At 37.1% G+C, this 27769-nt stretch overlaps 1 protein-coding gene across 1 annotated transcript in view; it reads left to right on the forward strand.

Annotated features, from left to right (window-relative positions):
* PRKAA2 (protein kinase AMP-activated catalytic subunit alpha 2) overlaps positions 1 to 27769 on the forward strand; it is a 67015-nt gene that overhangs the window by 14201 nt on the left and 25045 nt on the right. Inside the window, exon 2 of the mRNA XM_003891950.3 lies at positions 15086 to 15227. Within this exon, the coding sequence (XP_003891999.1) occupies positions 15086 to 15227 (142 nt within the window). The remainder of the gene's footprint in view (positions 1 to 15085; positions 15228 to 27769) is intronic.

Below are 27769 nucleotides of genomic sequence, written 5' to 3' on the forward strand. Positions count from 1 at the left end.
CAAGATGGCAAACTGCTGTCTCTACTAAAAATACAAAAAATGAGCTGAGCGTGGTGGTACATGTCTGTAGTCCCAGTTACTCGGGAGGCTGAGGCAGGAGAATCGCTTGAATCTGGGAAGAAGAGGTTTCAGTGAGCTGAGATCATGCTACTGCACTCTAGCCTGGGTGACAGAACGAGACTCTGTCTCAAAAAAAAAAAAAAGTATTAAATATTTTATTTATTTATTTTTCTTTCTATTGCTGCTGCACAAATTAAAGTTTTAAAGAAATATTTTAAAGTTACAATCTAAAACCAGTATAAACACTTATTTTAAAAATAAAGCAGAGGTGTCATATCTCACTCCTGTAATCCCAGCACTTTGGGAGGCTGAGGTGGGTGGATTCCTTGAACCAGCCTGGGCAACATGGTGAAACCATGTCTCAACAAGAAACACAAAAATTAGCCAGGCCTGGTGGCACGTGCCTGTAGTCCCAGTGACTTGGGGAACTGAGGCGAGAGGATCGCTTAGGCCTGGGAGGTTGAGGCTGCAGTGAGCTGTGAGCATCCTACTGCATTCCAGCTTCTGTGACAAAGAGAGACCCTGTCTCTAAACAAATAAATAAAGCAGAATACAGCATATCATGTAATTAAAGAAGTTAGGTATAGAGCAAGTCTTTACTAAAAAGAATCATTTCTGTAGATCTTTCCTGATCTATTTAAAATAGCCCATTTTCCTGTCACCTTGTCACTCTGCTTTCTTCATGTATCATCATTACATCACTATGTTTCTTCTATTAGAAAATTTCCTTATTTTTTGTCTTCTAGCATACCAAGCACAACTATAATGTTATATATTTGTTTATTGTTTGTGTTCTCCACCAGAAGGCAAGTTCCATTTATTTTCACAATTCAAGGCAATGCCTACTACACATCAGACATTCAGAACGTATTTGTTGAATGAATGAATGAGCAAATGAATGTGGAGACTAATGGGGTAAGAACAATTAGGAGAAAAAAGTCTTCAAGGATGTACAAGTTCATTCTCTTAATAAAATTTAAGTTCATTTTACATATTTTGTTAGGGGATTTAGAGACTCTTAAGACTCTCAGTTTATGTGTTATTATCTTGATTTTCCAGCACCTCTTGATGAATAACCTTAGTATATCTGATCCATACAAAGGCCACAGCCCTACCCCAGCCTTACTCTCTAACTGAACACAGCAATTCTCCATACTTGATTATTTTCACGCATTGTCCCTCCCTCCTTAGCCTATCACTGCTAGACTCTATTCCTTCACTGTGACCTCATTTCTCAAATCTAATGCTAGAGATAATGCTTATCCTCTTAAGCATGCAAGTGAGCACCCTTGATACGCTGTAATCAAGGAAACCTGATTATTGAATGGTAAAATTGTGTGAATTTTGAGCTTGGGCATTAGAGGCAGACACACCATCCTGTCACTCACTGATTTCTAATTTCCAGTTTGCTCACTTGTAAATAGGGCATAATAATATTTACCTTGTAGGAGTTTTGGGAATTAAATATGTATATAAAGTACTATTTAATAAATATGGTATTTATTTAATAAGTTGGAGATAAAGGAAGTCTCTTGCTTCCTTGTCAGAACCATCCTTTAGAGAACTTTAAAGGATTTTCAGGGAAAGGAAATTTGGAGAAGAGCAATGAAATTGTTTTATTTCACCATGGGCAAAGAAGAAAGGAGCGTTGTGGTGTTTTGGCAGGAGTCTGGGGATGGTAGGGGTCAGGACATATGTGCATTATATAATGCTGCTGATCACCAGAGTTATGGCTCTTGACACGAATGAGTAAAGGTTGCTGACCACCCCATGAGGCCCAACTGGCTGATACATGTGTGATCTCTTGGCTCGTCACAGCTTAGGTATATAGTGTCCTCCAAATGTTCTTAACTTTTTTATTGTACTCCATATACAAAAGTGTACTGGCATCTTTTACATAAATCCTCAATAAATTTTCACAAACTGAACACACCCATGTACCAGGACTTAGATAAACACATGGAAAATGACCAGTATCCTAGAAGTCCCCTTGTGTCCCATATCCCCTTGTTTCCATCCTCCACCCTACCAGTGGGAACTACTATCCATGAATAGTTTCACCTGTTTTTGAACTTTATAGAGACAGAATTCTACTGTATCTGGCTTCTTTACATAGGATTATCTTTATGAGATCTATCCATGTCATTGCATGTAGTTGTAATTCATTCTCATTGCTATATAGTATTACATTAAGACTATACTATTATCTGTCCATTCTATTACTGATGGAAATTTGGTAGTTTTTACATCTTGTTTGTTATGATTAATGCTATTTTAGACATTCCTATACATATCTTTTTTCCATTTTTATTATTTTAGAAGAATGTGAATTCAAAACCATATATGTAAATATTATTTTAGAAATGTTTTTTTCTACTCTCACATTTCAGATTCTTGTCATTACTAGGAGTATTTTTTCAGTTATCTACCATGGCTTTCTAGAATACCATATTTATTGTTATTTAAGTTGTTTGAGATCCAGTACTTTTGAATCCATGTACAATTCTGTAACAGGTACCTGCTAATGTAATGTTACAACCACAGGTTTTTTTTTCACTTGTCTTTTTGAGTTATAAGCTTCACTATGTTGTAACTACTTAGTATACTAATTTTTAAAGTAATCTTTAGAGACTTTAAAATGATATTCTACATTTGTAAGTGTGAAATCATTCTTCAGGGATAATTATCATATTACCATATCCTTGATAAGTATCTTTTTTGTTGTTACTGATTCCATCTGAAGTTTTCTCCCATGTAGTAAAGATTGATACATTTGTTAGGCAAGCTTGTCTTACATATAGTCATTTGTTATTCAAAATAATTTAGAAAGTGTCTTCTTAAGATGAAAGATGTATGAGAACTTGAATTTAGGAAGAATCTCTTTTTTTCTGCAGTTTAGCTTTTGATTAAAAAAAGGACCATCAAATTATATTTGGGACTATATATCTTTGAGAAAAAGATATGACAGCACTTCAAAAAATTTGTGGAAAAATGGAATTAAAAGATAAAAATGAAAAATGGAATTAAAAGATAAAAAATGGAAACAGTTTTAATTTTAATTTCAGATTTTTCAATAGAGATGATTTCTTAGAAAAATTAAATACAGATGAGGTCTCACTATGTTGCCCAAGCTGGTCTTAAACTCCTGAGCTCATGTGATCCTCCTGCCTTGGCCTCCCAAAGTGCTAGGATTGATTGCCAGCATGAGCCACCATGCCCGGCCAACTTTATTTTTTAGCATAACTGCCATCAAGGTCAAGATACTTTTGTAAGCAATTATAGCAGCCATTGAGTCCATTCCTAAAGAATTTACGGTCCTGAGATTTCAACCATGTCAGTGCAGTCTTTTTTACATGAATAACTAAAAGAAAATGGGGCCGGGCGCAGTGACTCGCACCTGTAATCCCAGCACTTTGGGAGGCCAAGGCGGGCGGATCAGGAGGTCAGGAGATAGAGACCATCCTGGCTAACATGGTGAAACCCCGTCTCTACTATAAATGCAAAAAATTAGCCGGGTGTGGTGGTGGGCGCCTGTAGTCCCAGCTACTTGGGAGGCTGAAGCAGGAGAATGGCGTGAACCTGGGAGGCGGAGCTTGCAGTGAGCCAAGATCATGCCACTGCACTCCAGCCTGGGCAACAGAGCCAGACTCCCACTCAAAAAAAAAAAAAAAAAAGAAAATGGGTTTGTTTTAAAGATATATATACACATATATATGGAAACAAAAAAAAGTCAGAAGGAGTCAAGTCAGAACTGTAAGGTGGATGCCTAATGATTTTCCTTGAAAATTCATGCAAATTGCCCTTGTTTGATGAGAGGAATGAGCAGGAGCATTGTCATGGTGGAGAAGGACTCTTTGATAAAGCTTTCCTGGGAGTTTTTCTGCTAAAGTTTTGGCTAACTTTCCCAAAACACTCTCATAATCAGATGTTGTTGTTCCTTGGCCATCCAGAGAGTCAATAAACAAAATGCCAGATCTCAAAAAACTGTTGCCATGAACTTTACTCTGTTTTTTGTTTGTTTGTTTGTTGTTTTTTAAGAGACAAGGTCTTTGTGTCACCGAGGCTGGAGTGCAGTGGTGCAATCATAGCTCACTGAAGCCTGGAACTCAAGTGATCCTCCTGTCTCAGCGTTCTGAGTAGCTGAGACTGTAGGCCTGTGCCACCACACTTGGCTAATTTTAAGCAATAGTTTTGAAGAGACAGGGTCTTACTATGTTGCCAGGCTGGTCTTGTCCTCCTGGGCTCAAGCGATTCTCTTGCCCCGGTCTCCCAAAGTGTTGGGATTTACAGGTGTGAGCCACTGCATCTAGCCCACCTTTGCTCTTCACTAGTCCACTGTGCTTTAACTGGACCACTTCCACCTCTTGGTAGCTATTGTCTGGACTGTGCCTTGTCTTCAGTATCATATTGGAAAAGCCATGTTTTGTCTCCTGTTACAACTCTTCGAAGAAATGCTTCAGGATATTGATGCTACCTATTTAAAATTTCCATTGAGAGCTCTGCTCTTGTCTGCAGCTGATCTGAGTGCAATAGTTTTGACACCCATTGAGTGGAACGTTTACTCAACGTTAATTTTTTAGCCAGAGTTGTGTCAAACTGAATCAATTGAGATGTCTATGATATTGGCTATCATTTCTGCTGGTCCTTTTCAATTAAGGCATGAACAAGATTAATAGATTAATTTTTTTTCCCTACAAATCAATGAGGGTGGTCTGCTGCTATGGGCTTCATCTTCAAAATCGTCTTGTCAGCCAGGCATGGTGGCTCACCCCTGTAATCCCAGCACTTTTAAGAGGCGGAGGCAGGAAGATCGCTTGGGCCCAGGAGTTTGAGACCAGCCTTGGCAACATAGCAAGACCCTGTCTCTACAAAAAATTAAAAATTAGCTGAGCATAATGGTGCACGCCTGTAGTTACAGTTTCTCTGGAGGTTGAAGTGGGAGAACCACTTGATACAGAAGGTCAGAGTTGCAGAGAGCAGTGATTGCATCACTGCCTTCCAGCCTGGGCAACAGAGGGAGACCCTGCCTCAACACAAAACAAAAAACTCTTATTGTCCCTTCTTAAAACAAATTACCCATTTGTAAACTGCTGATTTCTTTGAGTCATTGTTCCCATAAACTTTTCATAAGGTCTCAGTGATTTCATCATACTTCCATTAAAGCTTTGATAGAAATTTGATGTTTCTTTTTGCTTTAACATTAGCAGAATTTATGTTGCTTTAATAGGACTCTTTTCAAACTAATGTCTTATCCTTCTTAGTGCCTCAAACTAGATCCTGTTCAGACATGTAATTGTTTATTTTGGTACAAAAGTTGTTTGATATCCATGCATAGTTTTTTTCATAATATGCATTTCCATGAATTTTTTGAATTTTTAAAAATATTTTTCTTTTTAGTTCAAATGTTGTTTCTGGTCTAATATTTACTTGTTTATATTTAATAAATTATTTTTAACTTAAAAAATATTTTTATCTTCTTTTACATGCATCGTTGTGTGTGCAGTTTCTGGTGTATTTTTAACAGTAGCAATAGGACTGTTCAGGACTCTTAGGAAATGCAAAGAAAGCAAACTTTTTACCCTTGAGGATTGCTTTGGAGATAGCAAGATATAGCTTTGAATCACAGCTCCAGAATTGACTGCTTATGTGCATTTTGGTTAAGTTTCTTAAACTCTGTGAGCCTGGGTTTTCTCTTCTGCAAGAACTCTTGTAGACTTTAAAAAAATATATAAAGTACTTAATGCATATATATACATACAAACGCATGTGTGCATATGTATATGTGTATACACATACACACACACACACACACAGCTTGCTAAGTATGAGGCACGCTTTACCATTATTACTATCTGCCTTTCAGAATTACCTATTTTCTATTGATATCATAACTACTTTTCCTCAATTGCTTTATCTTTTAGGCCCCAGAATTGTCTGGTCTTTCCTGCCTTGGATACCCACTCTAGCTGGTTCCTTTCTTTTTTTTTTTTTTTTTTTTTTTGAGACAGAGTCTTGCTCTGTCGTCCAGGCTAGAGTACAGTGGCACAATCTTGGCTCACTGCAACCTCCACCTCCCAGGTTCAGATGATTCTCCTGCCTCAGCCTCCCGAGTAGCTGGGATTACAGGCGCCCACCACCACACCCAGCTAGTTTTGTATTTTTAGTAGAGACAGGGTTTCACCATGTTTGCCATGCTGGTCTCAAACTCCACACCTCAAGTGATCCACCCACCTCGGCCTCCCAAAGTGTTGAGATTACAGGCGTGAGCCACTGCACCCGGCCTAACTAGTTCCTTTCTAAAGTACAATGTGCGAGTACTTTTCTTTCCATTTCTTAGATCTTTGCTACCTAAAGTTTAAGTGCATAGATTAGCAGCATTGAAAACTTCTTATAAATACCTCAAAGCACTTGAGCACTTTTAATTTATGCATTTCTGTTGGTTATAATACTTGGGAGTGGAATCACTGAGTCATAGAGTATATACATGTTCAGTTTTAGTAGTTATTATGAATTTTGCATCAATTTATTGTTTTCCCATGTGTTTACACTAATTTACACTCCCTCCAGCAACACATAAAAGTTCCAGTTGCTCTATATCTTGACTAATACATGGCATTGTCTGTCTTTTTATTGTGCTGTTCTGGTGGGTATATTATGGTATTGTATTGCATTATGGTCTTAATTTACTTTTCTCTGATGACCCATGATATTGAGCACCTTTTCGTGTTTATTGACCATCTAGATCTCCTCCTTTCTAAATCTGTTTTCCTGTGAGACATATACCTTCTTTTGTAATGCCTAGACCTTGAGGAAATTGTAGTTCTGGTGCTGATGGTTATTATTTTTTCTTTTGATTCTTTTCCATATTTAGAAGCTTCTGGAATGAAGTACTACATAGAATTCCTTAGGACTTGGAATATATAGATAATAACTCTCTTTTGATAGGTATTTGTTTGTTTGCTCAGATATGAGAATGATTAGCACACCGAACTTACGCCTCATATTCTAAAGCAGCAATACTAGTAGATTTTGAAGCCTATATCGTATATTCAGGCACCCCAAATATTAGAGTTAGTCTTGCATTTTTTTCCCAAACAGTAAATAAGTAGTTACTGAGTGTTAGTTATGTGTTAGGTACTGTGCCAGATGCCAAGGATCAATGATAAATGAGATACAGACTCTGTTTGAAAGAGCTGGCCACTGTAAAGGAGATCAGTAACAACAGCAGCAAAGTAGGTAATTACAGCACTTGATGTTAAGAGCTGCCAGGAAGAGGAGCTGTGGGATTACATTAGAACATCACTTAATCAGACTGTTGGGTTGGTGGAATGAGTTGGGGAATGGGGTGCTAGTTAGGGAATGCTTACTGAAAGATAGTACTTCAACTGAATTTTGAAAGACAAATGAGACATAGACATGATGCATTGGAGATTTGGTGAATGGGAATTTAAATGGTTCACATATTTAATGGCATTTATTCCACTGAATACAATTCAACTGAAATTTGCTGAATGCTTGTCATAAACTGGGCATGTGTTGGCTCTGAAAATGAGAGAAAGCACAGTCCTTATGGGAAGTTCCAAATAGTTCTAAATGACTGGAGTATAACACTTGAGGTGAGGGAATGGTGAATGATGATACAGGAAAGACAGGCAGAGACATATATATATATTACATAAATACTATGTGTATACCTATCACACTATATGAAGTCCTTTAATAGTCAACCGTTCTGATTACCTTCTTACTCCGATTTTCCGATTAGGTGCATAACATGCTATGAGTGTAGAATGGGTTTCAGTTTCCCAGTATCAGTGGAGCCTCCATTCTGTGTGGTACCATAATTTGTCCTGACTCCCAGAGCTTCTGTCCAAAACCATCATAGAAAAATTCTTGAATCTTCCCCTTGCTTTTCATTTCAGTCAGCTTGCCTTACCTGTAATTAGAGGGTATACAGAAGACTAATCTTTCTTACTACTAAAGTATTTCATAACGTATGGACACTTTGGTCAAAAGTAATTAGTGGAAAGAGAAGTGTTTCTAATTCTGGGGTCTACAGAAAATAAGATAGTGGAGCTGGCTGAGGACTGATACACAGCCCTTCCATCAGAGCCAAAACTTACCTATGCTCGTTCCTCATTTCATTCATTCTTGCCCCCAACATTTTTTCCCCCCACTTCTTAAACTCAGGGTCAATTTAAAGGTCTGGCCCTCAGACTGTTTAGGGTCATGAGGGGAACATTGTAACTGGTAGCCAAAAATGCCACTGTAACTGGAAAGCTATGTCTCTAGCATCTAAACTTGGAATTCTAAGTGTCATTTCTCCCAAACCCAAATTGTTATTACATATGGTGTGTATTAATAAATTCTATAATACTTTTAATATGATAGCATTATTTTAGACATTATGAGTTAAATCTTTCATTGGGTAACCATAGATTGCATTATAGTATAATCATTAAGAATATAGGCTTTAGAATCAGAGAGATCTGGATTTAAATACTGATTCTGTCCATTACTAGTCAGTTTGAATTTCTCTAAGTCTTAGTTTCCACATCTATAAAATTTCCTCATAGAGTCATTAAAAGCTTAAAATGAAACAATGTATGTAAAATGTTAAACATGTATATATACATACAGATACACACCTGCTAGGTATCCCTCACAGATTTGTGAGAAAGAATAATTAACTGTCACTAAATAACCCCTGCTACAAATCTGGATTATAAATTGCCTCCTGTAGACACCCTGAAGTATGATGTCCATTTCTTAGTAGTCTCTCTTGTGCCTTCACTTGGAGACCCTCCTGAAGGATTTAGTGCACATTTTTTTTTAGTCTAAATTTTAAGTCAGACCACCTCAAATATGTCCCAAAAATTCTAAGAAGCTTTTGCAGCTATGGCAATACAATGGTAGGCTTGATTTTATTTATTTAGATAAAATACGATGATAGACTTGATTTTACTTATTATATAGGCTAATAACTTCCTGGAGCACTGATTGCCATGATTCCAAAGAGAAAAAAATCTTTTCAAGCACCAAAAAAGTAGCTTAAAAACAAATTTTGTACACCAGTCGGGGACTCTTTAGGGTGTAAGAAATACCACCTTCAGCACCTTGTCCAGTGGAGCATATGAAATTAAGTACTTAGATTCTTTTTGTGGACTGAAGCTTCATTTTCTTTGGATTAGTTCAAATTATTATGCAGTATTTCTATAGTCTTTACATTTTGGCAACTCTTTTCTTTTTTTGATCCTAGCAGAAAAATGGATTATAATTTAGGCCCAAAATAATTATCTTTTAATTGTTCCTTTTGTTTTACTAGATATGATAATATCCTAAACTATATATTAAAATAGAATGAGGATGTATTTGATATGAATTACTATGGGATGATGTACAGATACAGAAGTGTTCCAAACTATGCCTTATAAAACTATAGTCTTGCCTGTGGTAAAAAATGCTGGACTTCATATGGGAGTGATACTGGAAATTTGAAAGCTTATAATCTTTGTGTAAAACAATGGTGTATTTATACCTGTATAACACAGCTGTGTGAAGTTCTGTGTCTTGTATATAAAGAAAAATGTGTCAAAACTGAAAAGCATCCAGAAAGTGGCAACCAAAATCATCAAGAGGCAGGCGTGGCTTAAAAGCTTTATACCCTTCAATGTGAAATGATCCTTAGGGGTATCATTAGAAAAGTCTCAGAGTGGGAAGGGGAATTAGCCTTGATCTACTCCAACCTGTTACTTAATGCAGGAATTTATCTTATGATAATCCTAATAAATGGCTGAGCTTCCTCTGTTTGAATACTGGATGATGCATTAAGAGTGCTGATTTTGGCTAGGCTCACGCCTGTAATGCCAGCACTTTGGGAGGCCAAGGAAGGCAGATCACCTGAGGTCAGGAGTTCCAGACCAGTCTGGCCAACATGGTGAAACCCTGTCTCTACTAAAAATATAAAAAGTAGCCAGGTGTGGTGGTGTGCGCCTGTAATTCCAGCTACTCGGGAGGCTGAGGCAGGAGAATCACTTGAACCCAGGAGGCAGAGGTTGTAGTGAACTGAGATTGTACTACTGCACTCCAGCCTGGGTCATAGACTGTCTTAAAAAAAAAATGCTGATTTTGGGGACATGCTGCTTAGGTTTAAATCCCAGCCCTGCCTAATGGGATCTACCGTGGTCACTCACCTACTAGCTGAGTGACTATGGGCAAATTCTTGACCTCTCTGCAAATTTTTAACCAGCCCCGTTTCCTGGCTTATTATTGCCAGCATCTGTGTTCCTGACAATAGGCAAAGACACAAAGGATTTAGCCTCTGACCCCTTCCCTTCTAGCACTGAGAGATGAACTGAGAATCAAGTAAATGTTTGTGTTATACATCTGGTGGAAAAAAAGTATATTCAGTATATAGTAGTTACCTTTAAAAACGGAAATTTTCAGTATAGACCAGAGTGGTGAAAAGGAAGTTTAGGGGAGTCTTCATGGATCAGACAAGTCTGTTAGTTGAAGGAGAGTCTATCGACTATTCCCAGTTCTGCCTTCTGGAACAAACAACATAAATCAGTTTAATTCCTTCTGTGTGACAGCTCTTCACCTTATCAAATGTAAAATATAAAAGGCATAGTTTGGGTGAGTGTGGATTTTTCCCCCCTTAAAATTCCATAGCTTTAAAGAGTATTTTGTATATTTTGGCTAAAATTTAGGAAAAACAAAATGAACCCACTAATGGGTGATGATTTTGTAGAGCTCTTTAACTTTTTAATCCAAAAAATTGTGTGGACTGTAAATTATAATTCATTTCCATCAACTCATATATGATTATTCAGCAAAAGTGGAAATTTGAAGTAGATTCCAAACGTTTTGAGTTTTAAAATATTCTAAATAGTGTGTTATTTAGATTCAGCCTTGAGTGACAAAAATATCCAAAATAAGAGTGGCTTAAACAAATAGAAATATTTTGCTGTCTTGTAAAAGTCTGAGCAGGTGATGTAAACTGTTGTCATGTCTGATGGTGTCAAAAATATGGTTTTCTCTTGTTGCTCTCCCCGTCTTAAGTCTGGTCTCGAGGTGCAAAATGGTGGCTTTGATATTCCAGGCTTCAGGATGAAGGAAGGGATGAGGACGAAGTTGTTAGGGATATTTCTGCTTTATATCTCACTGGCTGGAACATATTCATGTGGCCGCATCTATTAATAGTTGCAAGAGAGGCTAAGAAGCAGGGTGTACACTGGGTAGCCATGTACTCAGTTGTAATTTGGGAGTTTCATGTATGGGAGAAATAAAGATGCAGAAGATATTGGGGGACAACGAGCAGTGTAATGTAATTAGTACAGCTACTTACTTGAGTAGGCCTTCATTAAATCATTGTTCAACGGATGAATGTTTCTAATTGCTCCTGTCAAAGTAGGTATTGATCTGGATATTTACATATATAGATGATAAATTATGGCAAGATTATTTATTATTGATGTTTTTATAATTTTGTTTCTCATCTACTCTTTACAAATATGGTATATCTGACAGTCTTCAGGCAGATGTAATACTGTCCAAGATTCATTTCAGTTTATTTATTGCTGTCCCCCGCCCTCCAAAAAACTTGGAGGTGTATTTAAAAATCTCTTCTCATGTGTCTTTGATGACCATTTCTTGCATATGCTCGGCAAATGTTTTTAGATTGAATAAATGAATGGTAATAAAACCTTGAGGCATCCAAGCCTTTTCTTTTAATTTCTTTTGTTTCGATTTACACAAACAAAAGTTTATATCTATAATATACATAGAAGAAATTCTTGACCTTAAATCTGTATTTATTACAAGATTTTCAGGAACATTCATTCAGCTTTCAGGTGGAATGTAGTTAGGTTTGGATTTAATTATGGTTAAGTACCAATTATGGCATTATTAGGCAAAAAAGGCTAAACACCCATTGTAGGGATTTCAGTGCTAGTTATTTCATTGAGGCTATCGGGGATTTGAGGAGAGAGACGTATTTGTTAGACCACCCTGGCAAGGTGTTTGAGTATTATAAAATTCCCAAAGATGAGTAATAAACTACGCAGGCACCAAGAAACCATTTAGCTTATTTTAATTGAATAGAAAGTTCCTAGAAATCGATAAGGTTTTTCTGGAGTCCTGGAAACATATTTTGGAATGTTAGTAAGTTATATTACTTGAACTTGATTTGTCTCACTTTGTTTGTTTTATATGCTGAGAAAGTAACTTTCAAGCTTCATTAAATTTTTTGACATAATTTACAGTTTGCAAAAGTTATTAAGATAAAAATAATCTCCAGCAACAGAAACTCAGTTCTTCCTGTCATTGCATTACATGTTTGGAGTACTCTGACTGAGGGTATTACTGTGTGGCAGTTATGCTGGCTCTGAAGTCAGATACCCCAGGTCAGATTTTGTGCCATCACTTACTTTGTGACCTCAGGTGACTTATTTAGCTTTTCTGTGCCTCATCTATACACTGGAGGGTAATAATACTTCATAGAGTTGTGGTAGGGTTGAGAGAGCAGGGCACCTAGCACTTAGAATAAAGCTTAGTACATAATAAACAATAAATGTCATTAACGGTCACTTTTGTCATCATTATTAATGTTTTCTTCAAAATGAGTTAAAATATGACTCCAAGAAATATTTAGGAGATTATATCAGTTGACTTTTTCATTTGTAGCATATACGCTATGTGGTACCAAGTGAAATAGAAGATGCAGGTTTGGTGAGGAAGAGGAGGAGAATGTTGAATGTGGTTTTTTTGTTTTTGTTTTGGTTTTACATTTTTTTTTAGAGACAGGGTCTCACTGTGTCACCCACGCTGTATTGCAGTGGCACCATCTTGGGTTACTGCAACCTCTGCCTCCCAGGTTCAAGGGATCCTCCTGCTTCACCCTCCTAAGTAGCTGGGACTACAGACATGTGCCACCACACCCAGCTACTTTTTTATTTTTAGTAGAGATGGGGTTTCGCCATGTTGCCCAGGCTGGTCTCGAACTCCTGGGCTCAAGTGAACCACCTGCCTTGGCCTCCCAAAGTGCTGGGATTACAGGCATGAACTGTCATGCCCGGCCCTTGAATTTAGTTTAGAATGTGTTGAACTTGAGTTGTTTGTGGGATATTAATCTTGAAATATGAATTTAAAGGAGGGACAGAGGTCACTGGCATATGGGTGATAATTAAAACTATGGGAGATGAATGACATAACATAAGGGTCTACCTTGGGCCTAGGTTTGAAACCTGGGGACACTAACCTTCAAAGAACAGGCAGAGGACATAAAGGAAACCATCTGAAAGTTAGTAGGAGAAACAGGAGAGAGAAATACCACCAAAAAGAGTTACGGTGTCTGATGAAACAGAGATTAAAGTAATCTGAGAACTGAAAAGTATCCATGGCTTGCTAATTAACGGGTATTTTGTGACCGTTTGGTATCCGTAGAGTGGAGGTGGAAACCAGATAGCTGTGAATTTAGGGATGGTGATAAGGGAGGAAAAGAAGGCAATAAATGTAATTACTGTAACTACTCTTTTGAGAAATTTTAATGAGACAAGTTGGAAACTAGAGGAAGATACAGGATCAATGGAAAAGTTTTGGAGGGTATATGATTTGGATAGGCTTAAGAGAAATAGCTATTAGAAAAGAGAAAAGGTTGAATATGAAGAGAGTGTAGAAAAGATAGGTTCAAGGCCAAATTTGATGAGATTGGCTTTGAATAGGAGAAGGGATATGGATAGAAGTAAGCCTTTAAGAGAGGGAACTGGGGTTCACCTGTAATTCCTGCACTTTGGGAGGATCACTTGAGCCCAGGAGTTCAAGACCAGCCTGAGCAACATAGTAAGACCCCATCTCTACAAAGATTTAAAGAAAAACCAGCTGCGGATGCTGGCACATTCTCATAGTCCTAGCTACTAGGGAAGCTGAGGCAGAAGGATCACTTCAGCCCAGGAGGCTGAGGCTGCAGTGAGCTATGTTCACACCACTGCATTCCAGCCTGGATAACAAAACATTACCCTGTCTCAAAATAAATAAATAAAAAGGGAAAGTCACTCCGAATGACTTCATGTTCTCTAAAGAAATAAAAAGGGTGTTTGTCACTGAAAGGAGGGTTAGATACATGTTTTGAGGAGAATGGTGAAAGTTTAGAATAGAATTGAGGAAAGTGGGAGAGGTAGCTGACAAATTTGTTCCCTGACTGAGGGATTTTTCACCTGAACGGTATTTAAAGATATCACTGGTAGTGTGGATGCCATGAATGTGTTATATGAAAAAGCAGAAGGACTATATTTAACATAGAATATATTGATTTAGCATCTCTGTGTACAAAGCACTGTGCACATACAGTTCCTGAGAGATTCAGATGAGCACTGGTCATCTTGTCCAAGGAGAGTATGAGCTAATAGCTCAGGTCACGTGATTTGTCACAAACGCAAATGTTTATAATAGATTAAAAATGGTAAATGGCACATGAGTTTTATAAACATACTATAACAGTTTGAAAGAGATAGAGATCCCATCAAATAGGTGGAAAATAAGAGGACTTTATGAAAAAGGCACAAAAAAGGGCCATGTGTGAATTTTCTGTTGAAATAGTAATAATTCTGAATTTTTGATTTATTACACTATGTATTCTTCTATAATACAATGACTGGCATTAAACAGAAGAAGAGAAACAAAGAGATTAATGAAACAGTGAGTTCTCTCCTGTCCAAACAATGTTCTAAAGTTGATTATATTTTTAGTAAGAATATAGAATTCAGTAATCATTTTCACAAACATTCCACAAATATGAGCATCTCTATTAGGTGCAAAAGATACAGACATGACTAAGATACAATTTCTGTCCTCAAAGAGTGCATACTCTAATAGAAGAAATAGAAGTAAAAGGAACTGTAGTTTTGTACAACAAGTGATATAAACATGGTATATATAAGTAGTGAAGTTTAGGGCACAATGGAAGGAAGCATGAATAAATGATTATGTTGACATAACAGCACATTTTTTTCCTTTTTCTTTCCTTTAGTTGGAGAACATCAATTAACAGGCCATAAAGTGGCAGTTAAAATCTTAAATAGACAGAAGATTCGCAGTTTAGATGTTGTTGGAAAAATAAAACGAGAAATTCAAAATCTAAAACTCTTTCGTCATCCTCATATTATCAAACTGTAAGTATTTTTGTATCTGATAATGCCAAAGAGACACCTGTCTTAAAATGTTTTTTAGGAATTTTATAATGATTGTTTATTGTTAACCTTTTACAAAGATGTTTTTTCATGTTCATATTCAGCAAGTGTTAATTCATTTAACCTTTATGAGTCCTTTTTTTGCACACTCTTGGTTAGAATGAACAGACATTGTTTCTAAATTGGTACTCTTCTCAAGTGATGAATGAAGCCTTAGAAGTTGGTTCTTATCCAACTTTAAATGTCATTCAGGGTTTTGACATTTCTAGATTCATTTTTATAATTTTTATCTAGTCAATTTTCACTAACATATCAGGGTATTTTTTTCTTTGGAAAGTTGGAAAGTATATGTCAAAGATTATTTCACATAGTATGTTACTTGTAGAACTGAAAGTAGTACTGTAATCATAAAGCTTTTAGGAAGGCAAATGTGTTTTTTTCCCCTTGGAATAAATTACAAACTTAAAAGTCAGGTAAATATAGAGATAAATAAGATAATGAATTCAAAGATAAATAAATAATTATTTTAAAATTGACTAGACCCTAGAAAATATAAATATTAATTGTGCAATACTGTGTTTCTTTCAATCATTTAAAGTTGCAGTTTAATATTTGTTGAGAAAATGTAACGTGCTAGACGCTAACAACTGTCTCATTTATCTTCAAGCTTGGATACAGTTTTATAAGATAAGTATTGCTCTTACTTATTGAGTACCTGGTAGTGGTCCAGAACTGTACCAAGCATTTTTTTTTTTTTTTCTTTTTGGTCAAAGTTCTGCTGAATGTATGGAGCATTTTACATCTCTAATTTAATGTTATCTTCGTGATCAGTGTCTAAAGTGGGCTTACTTTATAGACAAGGAAACTGCATTATCTAAGAAGTAATAGCAGCTTATCCAAGGCCACACACCTAGTAAGTCACAGAGCTGGTAGTTGATGTCAAACCTGATTCCAAATGCCATGCTGTTAATGCTCTAGCACTCCAGTTTTTCTTAAAACTGAGTTATATAAATTCCTTTTAAAGAAAAAAGAAATTTATGGATCCCCGATTTTGACTTATTTTTAACATACCATTACTTAAGAAACAAAGCCCTACGTATAAACTTTATATGTATATAGTTTGAATGCAACTATGAAACCAAAAGAAATTCACAATTTAAATACAAAAAAACCCACACTGGAATCAATGGAATTCAAAGCAGTATCAATAGTATAATGTGACAAATAATAGTGTTTCATAACAATCAAATCATTGTTAGAGAGTTTAATAGTGGAAACAGTAGGAGGAGATCAAATACTAAATTTATATTGTGAGTCAAATAAGATTGGTACAGAGAAAGCGTGTTCACACAAATCTACTATTAAAAAAGCAGAATTAGGCTGGGCGCGGTGGCTCACGCCTCTAATCCCAGCACTTTAGGAGGCCGAGACGGGCAGATCACAAGGTCAGGAGATCGAGACCATCCTGGCTAACACAGTGAAATCTCGTCTCTACTAAAAATACAAAAAAATTAGCCGGGCGTGGTGGCAGGCGCCTGTAGTTCCTGCTACTCCGGAGGCTGAGGCAGGAGAATGGCGTGAACCCGGGAGGTGGAGCTTGCAGTGAGCTGAGATCGCGCCACTGCACTCTAACCTGGGCGACTGAGCAAGACTCCGTCTCAAAAATAAATAAATAAAAACAGTATTAATATCTCTGAGATGTTATTTGCTAGTTCATTAAAATCAGACATTATATTTAGGCTGACCTTTGTCAGTGAGCAATCTTTGAATGTCAGCATTAATGGGAACAACTTGATAACCCTGTGGAATTATGTTGTTTACTTGATGACAAGAGTAGCATGTAAGTGTGGTAAGCAGAATAATACCCACCCCCCATATCTATTTCCTAATTCCCAGAATTTGTGAATATGTTAGGTTGCATGGCAAAGGGTAACGTTGCTAAGCAGCTGATCTTAAACTAGGGAGATGATCCTGGATCATGTAGGTGGGCTCAATATTAACACAGTGGTTCTTAAAAGTAGAGAAGAGTAGAAGGAAAGAGTCAGAGAAAAAGGTCTGAACTTGGAAACAACATCAGAATGATAAAATGTGAGAAGCACTCAACTGGCCGTTGCTGCCTTTGAAGATGGAGAAAAGGGAGCATGAGTCAATGAATGCAGGCAGTCTCTACAAGCTGGGAAATGCAAAGAAATTCTGCCCCAGAGCCTTCAGAAGGCAACACAGCTGTGCTGACACCTTGATTTTAGCCCACTGAGACATATGTCAAGATTTTAGGATAAAGAACTGTAAGATAATACATTCGTGTTGTTTAAAGCCACTGAGTTTGAAGTATGGCAGCAGTGGGAAACTAATACAGCATCATTCTTGAAATCCTTAAATAAATGGCTGGTCCAGTTATTGTTGAGATTTGGAACATTCATTTAGTCTTTACTGCTGTACTTATCGTTAGTGAACTATGGCGATTTGGTATTTTTAATGAACGGACCCATGCGGTGCATCTTACGGGCAGCATGAGTATGCCACTGACTGTTCAGAGCAGGCTTTTATGGGATTGGTGTGGATGACTGGTGATGACTCAGTTCTCACATCACTGCTATGAAACCTTCGTTCTTAGAGTAAGCTTTGATGTCATATGATCTTCACGTGAAGTTCACTTAGTCATAAACATAAACAACAACAACAAAAAAAATGAGGTCCCTGAAATTGCATGGCAGTACTTGATTATAAGGTTATCATCCAGGACCTATGTATTAGATGGTCCAGAGTATGTATATGGAGGTTTTTAAAGATTATCATAAGAATTAAAATTCCCCCAAGATCTTTGTGACTCACCTCTCCTATCCTTTGTTTCTTTAACTTGAAAATGGGACACCTCATTTGAGGATTAAATGTGTTGGCACTGGTATAATCCCTAGTATTTGATGAGCATTGGCCCAGAGCAGGAATTAGCTATTTACAAACTAATTCCAGTCCTCTTTCATTATTCCAAATGGTTTTCACTTAACTGAAACAGTTCATCTCTGACTTCAACTCCATATTATTAATGACTTTGTTCTAGTTACTAGGTAACATCTAAGCTAAATCTCTTTGCTCTTCCCCACTGAGTGTCCACTTCCTATGAGAAGAGAAAGCTGAAATGGCCAGACTAAAAGTGTCATATGCTAGAAAGAAAGTGGAGAAGGGAAAGATCTTTCCATATTTGCCTTACACCTTGACCTCATCACTTTTACAATGCCAACCCTGAAAGACTTTGAGGAAATTTTACTCATTTGGGTATGAGTCCTACTATCTCTACAGTTCCTAAAAGCACAAATCAGATTTTATAGATAAGCAGTTGCAGTTGTCATGAGGATTCTAAGGCTTCTTTTCCTTTTTTTTTTTTTTTTTAAACAGAGTCTAGCTCTGTTGCCCAGCCTGGAGTGCAATGGTGCAATCTTGGCTCACTGCAACCTTCTCCTCCCAGTTTCAAATGATTCTCATGCCTCAGCCTTCCAAGTAGCTGAGACTACAGGCATGTGCCACCACGCCCTGCTAATTTTGTATTTTTTGTAGAGACAGGCTCTCCGCCATTTTGCCAGGCTGGTCTCGACCTCCTAAGCTCAAAACCATCAGCCTGCCTCAGCCTCCCAAAGTGCTGAGATTACAGGCTTGAGCCGCTGCGCCCAGGCCCAAAGATTTATTTGTGATGTCATATTTATGAGTGTTTTCTTGCCTCCATTTCTTTATTTACTTTCAATCATTTTATTTTTGTTTGGCTGTCTCATTCTGATACAGGATTATTTAATTGTTTGCTATTTTCTGAAGGAATTATAGAAGATTGTCAGAGTTGATCAGAAAGTAATTGGTAGAGGTGAATTTGCAGTTTAAAACTTTTGGCTTCCAGCCTTAAGATTAATTCATTCAGCTACATTGCCTCTTTAATTGTAGGTCTGATCTTAAAACAAAAAACAAACAAACAAAAAAACCCCACTCATGTATTTTTGCTACCGTACAAGCTTATTGACATAGTCTCTAACAGTGTTAGTGATTTAAACAGAGAGAGCAACCTTATCCTTTCCGTGGTTTTCTTTTGTGTAGCCTTGGACTGTCAGGAATAGTTTCCTTATTGCAAAAATGGAACTCTGGAATTAGCAGGAAAGTTTGGGCACTGAATGTGAAGAATGAAGGATATTTATTGCATGATTTCTTTATTAACCCAAATTGAAAAAAAATTACAAATGAATAACCTAAAACCCACTGGTAGAAAATTAAAAGGAGCAAACAGGATTTAAAGAAAAATCCAAACTTTCCCATGAAGTAGAATTTGTTGAATTGATTCTTTCCTTGTTTTTCTTTCCTCCATAGTTCTTAATGCAACTTGATTTTACTTGGTCAAAAGATGAATGCTTGCTAGTCTGGTAGAGATGATTTGATTTTGTCTAATTCTTTTTTGTTTGTTTGTTTGCTTGTTTGTTTTTTTGAGACAGAGTCTCGCTTTGTCGCCCAGGCTGGCATGCAATGGTGCAATCTTAGCTCACTGTAACCTCCACCTCCTGTGTTCAAGTGATTCTCCAGCCTCAGCCTCCTGAGTAGCTGGGACCACAGGCAACTGCCACCATGCCAGCTAATTTTTGTATTTTTAGTAGAGACAGGGTTTCACCATGTTGGCCACCATGGCCTCGATCTCTTGTCTCCGTGATATGCCCACCTTGGCCTCCTAAAGTGCTGGGATTACGGGCATGAGCCACCATACCCGGCCTGTCTAATTCTTTTTAGTCTATCTTATTTAATGTATGGCCAGCTTTTTAACATCATTAACTACCAGCACCACCTTGAAATGTCTCTAGGTTTCCATGACACCTCAGGCTTCTGTTTTCTTTTTTTCATTCTTGTTTATACTGAAAACTTTCTTTTATGGGCCCCTCTTTATCTTCCTGGCTGTTAAGTATTGATGCAGTCAAGTATACCGAGCTACTGCAATTTTCTTAGTGAACCCTCTTTTGATGATTTCATCTACTACCATGATGCCATTTGCTATCTCTATGCTGAAGACTTCCAAATCTTGATGATTTCTGGCCCTTTTATTTCTCTGGATTTCTGAGCACATGTATCAAATTGTTTATCAGATGTTCACATTCTAAAGTCACAGAATCACCTGAAGCTAAACGTTTCTCTCTCTTCCAACTTACTCCTCTGTATTTTTGGGGGTAGGAGAGTGGAGGGGAGGTAAATGAAAATACCATTCATGCAGTTTCCTAAGCCCCAAACTTGGGCAAAATCTTTAATTTCTTCTTTTCCCTCATTTCTTACATACAATAAATCATTAAGGTCTGTACTTTTTTTTCCCTAAGTGTCCTCTGAATTTATCCATTTTTCTTTGATCTATCAAGTTACCATCTTGCTTCTTGTACTTCAGCTGTTTCCTCTGCTTGGAATACTTTATCCACATCTCTCTTTCCCTAGGCTGCCAATTCCGACTTGTCTTTTAAGTGCAATTACATTTCACCCTTGAACAGTATGGGTTTGAACCACATTGGTCTACTTATGCTTGGATTTTATGCCGCCTTTGCTGCCCTGAGACAGCAAGACCAACCCCTCCCCTTCCTCTTCCTCCTCAGTCTACTCAATATGAAGATGATGAGGATAAAGGCCTTGATGGTGATCCATTTCCACTTAATGAGTAGTCAGTATATTTTCTCTTCCTTATGATGTTCCTAATAACATTTTCTTGTCTCTAGCTTACTTTATTGTAAGAATACAGTATATAATACATTTAACGTGTGAAATGTGTGTTAATTATTTATGCTATCTCTAAGACTTCTGCTCAACAGTAGGCTATTAGTATTTAAGTTTAGGGGGAGTCAAAGGTTAAACATGAATTTTCGAGTGCACAGGGGTTGACACCCTAACCCCCACACTGTCTGAGGATCAACTGTACCCCTGAAAACCTACTTTACTCACTAAGACTAGGTTAGGCTCTAACTCCTCTTTGCTCCCAAAGCACTCAATGTTCACCTTTTCCAAAGCCCTTAAATTGTGTTGTAATTGCACATTTTCTTATTGATATTTCCCACAAGACTGAAGTACTTAGGAGCAGGAATTATGGCTTTTTTTTTTTAATTCAAATTTTTATCGAGCACCTACTACGGGGATGGGTGCTGTTCTAGGCATAGGGGATATAATCATGAAAAACAACATCTCTTTCTTGTGTTTTTATGTTCTGGACAGTAAGTAAACAAATTAACAAGATCATTTTAGGCAAAGATAAGTGCTATGAGAATGAAATATGATGCTGTCACAGAGTGTGACTAGGAAAGAAGAAGGGCTGATTTAGGTGTGAGGAAGCCTCACTAAGAAGATAGGTTTGACCTAAGACCTAAAGGATGATAAAGATCTGGACATTTGAAAATCTGGGGACAGAGTGTTTTCAAAGGAAGGGGAAGAGCAACATCAAAGAAATGAAACAAACTTCAAGTGTTGTAGGCAAAGGAAGATTATGTAATCTCAGGAGTGGAGTGAGGAGAAGAGAAGTAGTTCGGGAGTTTTAAGAGTAAATGGGGACCAGATAACAAAGGGATTTGAAGGCCTTGCTAAGAGATTTGATTGTGTTCTAAATGGGAACTTTTGGAGAGGTGGAGAAGTAACATGAGATGAGTATAGTATAGAATGGGTATGGTGGCAGAAGTAGAAGCAGACAGACCAGTTGGGAAGCTATTGCTGTAGTCTACCTGGGAGATTATGGTGGCTTTAACCAAAACGATAATCTAGATTTGTGTTGGCTAATACAGTAGATGCTGGGCCTATGTGGCTGTGTAAATTTAAATTAATTAAAATGAAAAATTTAGTTGTCTGGTCACACTAGCCACATTTCAAGTACTTAATAGCCACATGTGTTTAGTGACCACTGTGTTGGACAGACCAGATAAAAAACATTTCTATCATTGTAGGAAGTTGTGTTCAACAGCCCTGGTCTAGATGGTGAGAAACTGATGGATTCGATATGTATTTTGAAGGGAGAACTAATGAATTACTGATGGGTTAGATGAGGAGGAGAAATAAAGGATTTTGTTTTGTTTTGTTTTGTTTTTGGCTTAAGCAACTGGGATTTTGGGTTTTGGCTTGAGCAACTAGGTAGTGATAGTGGTGTCATTTTTTGAGATGGGGAGAATGGAAAAGAAACATTAGAGAGAGGTGAACATTAAGGATACTGTTTTGGCCATGTTAAGCTAAGAATCCATTAGACATGTAAATGGAGATATCATATATCATCTTTATCTCTCCAGCAACTAGCACAGTAGTAGGTATTCAATAATTACTTGTAGCTCCGTAAAGAGGTGACGTTTGAACAAGGTTCTGATGGCTCTAGGAGTCCAAGCAAGAACAAAAGAATGAAAGTGTAAGGAATATGGTGTATTGGGAACAAACAGTCTGGTGCACAGAGTATATATAGGGAAGTGGAAAAATAAGGCCACAAAGGCAGGTTGTTGGTTGATCCATTCATTCAACAAATGACACCATTTAGGCACTAGGGATATAGCAGCAGACAAAAAGGCAACAACAACAAAATCCTTGCTATTATGGAGATTGTATTAGTGTGGAAGGGTGGTGGGGAAAGACAATAAATGTACCATTTTATGTCATATGTTAGACAGTGAAGAGGTGAGGGGATATGCCATGTAGATATCTGCAGGGGGAATGTTACATATAGAAGGAAGAGCAAACACAAAGGAAAGTAGAAATTCCTGCAGGCCAGAGATCAAGGAAGCAGAACGATCTAGGAGGATTAGAATAACACATGAGGTCAGAGACATAAAGCCAAGTTGTGCAGGGCATTATAGGTCATTGTAAGGACTTTGGCTTTTACTCTTGTGTAAGATGGGAATCCATTGGAAGGCTTTGATTAGAGGTGTGATGTGATCTGACTTACGTTTAGACTATAGGTGAGCAAGAGTTGAAGCAGGGAAACCAATTAGGAATCAATTGCAGTAATCTGTGTAAAAGATGATGTTGGCTTGGAATAGAGCATAGTGTAGAAGTGTTGAGAATTAACCTTGTTTTGTATGTACTTTCAAGGTAGAGTCAACAGCATTTGCTAACAGATAAAATGTGAGTTCTGAGAGGAAAGAAGTTAAGGATGACTCCAAGGCATCTGGCCTCGGCAAAAAAACAAGGATGGAGTTGCCAGTAACTGAAGTGGAGAAGATTGTAGGAGGAACAGGTTTGAGGTGGGATGTTAGGGGGGTGGTTTCAACAATTTAATTTTGGTTTTATGAAGTTGAAATGCTTATTAGGCATCCAAATAGAGATGTAAGTAGGCTGTTGAATAAGTGAATCTGGAGTTCAGGGGAGAGGTGTAAGCTAGAGAGATAAATTTGGAAGCCATCAGCAGACAGACTGTATTTAAGATATTTAAAGCTCTAAGACTGGATGAAATCGCCAAGGTTGTGAGTATGGATAAACAAGAAGTCCAAAGACTGAGCTCTAGAACACTATGACACTAACATGTCTGTTAAAATGTCTGAAAAATGAGGAGGAACCAGTAAAAGAGAATGAAAATGGTCAGTGAGGTGGGAGGAAAATTAGGGGAATCGGGTATCTTGAAGCCACAAGAAGAAAGTGTTTCAGGAAAGATCACCGACTGTCCCTTTTACTGGTGAATATTGAGGTAAGATTAGCACTGAGAATTGACTGTTAGATTTGGCAACGTGGAGGTTGCTGTTGTCTTTGAAAAGAACCAATTTATTGGAATGATGAGGACAAAAACCTCATGTAAAGGGTTTAAGAGGGCCTATGAGATAAAAAAGGGGAGATAGTAACTATAGGCAGGAGAGGAGAGACATAGGAGTGGTAACCAGAAGAGAATGTGGAGTCTAAACAAGGTTAGCTTTTTAAAATAGGAGATATTATAGAATGTTGGTATGCCAAAAGGAGTGATTCAGTCAAGAGGAAGGAATGGATACAGAAGAAAGAGGGGCTAATTATAGAAGCCACGTCCCTTCGTAGGTGTGGGAGACAATCCAGTGCATAATCGGAGGAGTTAGTCTTCGAAAGTATATGACCACGGAGTGGTTGGCTATGTGTGGTGGAAGAAAAGATAATTAGAAATGAGGCATTCAAAGAACTTAAAGGCCATATGTTAAGATATTTAAAGCCTTAAGACTGGGTGCAATTACTAAAGATATGAGTACAGATAAACAAGAAGTTCAAGGACTGAACTCTAGAGCACCATGATGTTAACATGTCTGTTTACATCGCAGATTATCTATAAGATATGACTTATACCTAAAACAGTGACTGTGGTAGCAATGGGGAAAAATACATTAATTCAGAATGAGAAGGAGTTAGTAAGAAGATTGATTGATGACTATAATGTGAAAAGGTATTAGGAGGCATTATCTGATGGCCTGCACTTCAAAGACAATGAGATTTTTGAGGGAGGAAGTTTTGGGTAAGAATTTCTTTTAGATCAGAGTTCATTCATTACTAGACTATGCAAATTTGCCAGCATTTAAAATATCATTAAATTAATGTGTATTAATGCATCTAGGCTCTAATCAACAGTGCCTTCCACTGTATCAGAAAAAGAGACACATTATATGCCTTTGGCTAGAGGTACACTACACTACCTAGTCTTTCAAATGAAAACAAAAATTGCAAAAATGAGACTGAAATCTGATCACATCTCTAGATTTAAGAGTGGGTTAGAAATTGTGCATTATTGCTGCTATAAAGGATGGAAAAACAACATTGATACTGTGGAATCCTCTTTAGCATAGACTAACTGGTTTCTTCAACAAAAGAATGTAAGAAAAACAAACAACAGAGTTGGAGGAGTAACCTATGAATTTGAAGAGACGTAAGAGACAAATCAACCAATTACAATATATTGATTGCGTTTGTATAATTAAATCTTCTGATTGGATATTTGATGACATTCATGATTTTTGATATTTATACATGATAACAATATTGCATATTATGCATACACACATATATTCTTTAAGTTATCCTTTAGAGATATGTACAGATTTATTTACAGAGGAAGTGAAAGCCAAATTCAATGTGAAATGATGATTGAAAACATACACTTTTACAAAGTTAATAACCAAGACATTAATTACCTTAGACTCTAGAATGTTATAGAAAATTTGACTTATTCCATATGTCCATACATAAATAAGAAAAGCACTATCAACTCAATAAACAGGGGCAAAAGACACAGCATTTTCTACGAAGAAATGTATATAGTGTTTTGCAAGTGTTGGAGAATATATAAATCCACCAGTTTTCTAAAGATTTTAGCACTGCCAAACTTTCTTTGGAAAACAGTTGGCGTTATCTTTTCAATTGGAACGTGCACAATAACTGTGACTCAGCAGTTATACTCATCAGTATATATCAAGAAGAAAATCTTGCCATATAGAAGAATGTTCGTATTAGTCCATTTTTACATTACTATAAAGGAATACTGAAGGACGGGTAATTTGTAAAGAAAAGAGGCTTAATTGGCCCACAGTTCTGCAGGCTGTACAGGAAACATGGTGCTGGCTTTTACTTCTAGTAAGGGTCTCAGGATGCTTACAATCATGACAGAAGGCAACTGGGAGCCAGGTTGTCACATGGTGAGAGGGGGAGCAAGAGAGGAAGGAGGAAGAGCTAGGCTCCTTTAAACAAGCAGCTCTCTCAGGAGCTGAGCAAGAATTCACTTATTACTGAGGCAATGGTGCTAAACCATTCATGAGGGATGGATCTGTCCCCATGATACAATCACCTCCCACCAGTCCCCATGCCCACCATTGGGAATCACATTTCAACATGAGATTTGGAGGGGATGAACATACAAACCATATTAATGTTCACAGCAGCAAATAATAGCAACATTGTAGAGACAACCTAAATAATCTTTAGTGGTAGAGTAGATGAATAAACACAATAGGATATTATAACAATGGTCAAATCAAATAACTATAGCAAACACAACAATAGGAATGAATCTCAATAAAATAACTACTGGAATATTACATAGAGCGTGATACCTGGTTTTTAAAGCAAAGAACAGTTTAACGTATATATGAATTTGAATTATTCATATATATGAAATATATATATGTAGAGAGAGGGGATACACACATGCATATGTACGTATATAAACTGAATAAAAGAGGTGGGAAGGAAAGGATTAACAGGGGTTTCATGATGACAGCTACATTGAGTGAGAAGCAATGGGATGGGGAAGGTGGATCCCTGTATGAATTAGATGGAAGCTGTTGTCAAGGTCTTGGCCTTTTGTCTGAGTGATGGGTTTGTAGGTATTACATTATTAAAAATAGTAATTAAATAAAAGATCATTCATGGACTACTGAAGACAAGTGTCATGAACCAAGCATGATTGATACATTTCTATGTAACTGAGTTCTAACTAAAGAAAAAACTTATGTGTATGTAGCTACGTAAATAATGTTCTAAAATCTCGATAGATTTGATCACCAAAAAGGTGTACTCCTATATGTTGATTTTTGGCTACCTTTGGAAAGATTTCTCTTTTTTTTATTTTTGTATACTATTTTATGTGGCTATTGCCTAAAAATGAATATAACTTGGTCAACTGGAAAATGCTTAGGATTTTTCTGGATAATTAATTTTTTTTTTTTTTTTTTTTTACCAATTAGAAATGCTGTTTCCGAAAAAATTTTAAAGTACATTAGTTTACTTCTCTGCTGTACTAAGAAAATAATACTGACATGTATGAATGATTCATGATTGAATTTTTTATAATGCTTCAATGTACTTGTATTTTAGAGAGCACAAGAGATTTGACTTACTCAGGCCAGGCTTAGAATGTAATCCTGGAATTTGCCTTTTCCACTAAATCCTTAATGTAAAACTGTCTTTTTAGGACTCCTTCCTTATGAAATTTGTTTCCCTTTGTCCCTACTCCATCTGGTTAGGGGTGGGGGACAATGGGAAATTTGATTGGTTGAAGTTTTGCTGTAATTTTGCTATGACTTTTCAGTTTTAGATTACTCTGGTTTTGGCTCCAAGCACTCACATTATTTAAAAGTGCTAATTTATACATTTACATAAATACCTACTTTGTTATAGGCACTTTACTAAATACACATTCATTAATCAAATTATTGTAATAATAAAAACATATAATTACAAACTGAGGTGCGTGTTCTGAAGCTCAGGGGAACGCATCTGTGAGTGCAAAAAGGTGGACTTAGGAAGTCCTGGACTTAGGAAGTGACTTTTAAGCTGAGATCTAAAGGATGATTAGGGCTTAGGTCATAGTATAGGATTCAGGTCAGTGAAAACAGCTTATACAAAGGAGCTGTAGCAGGAGGAGGTACAGCATGACTAACACTGAAAAATGTAGTGTGACTCAGTGTTGTGACTCAAAGGTGAGACCAAACAACAGAGATGGCAAGGGCCTGATTTATTCAGGACCTAAGAGCAATGGGAAACCTCTGAAGATTCTAAATTGAGAGGCTACTGGAGATCATATTTGTGTTTGAAGAGAATATTTAATGTCTGTCTTTCTG

The sequence above is a fragment of the Papio anubis genome, chromosome 1 (assembly GCF_008728515.1).
Source record: "Papio anubis isolate 15944 chromosome 1, Panubis1.0, whole genome shotgun sequence".
NCBI lineage: Eukaryota > Metazoa > Chordata > Mammalia > Primates > Cercopithecidae > Papio > Papio anubis.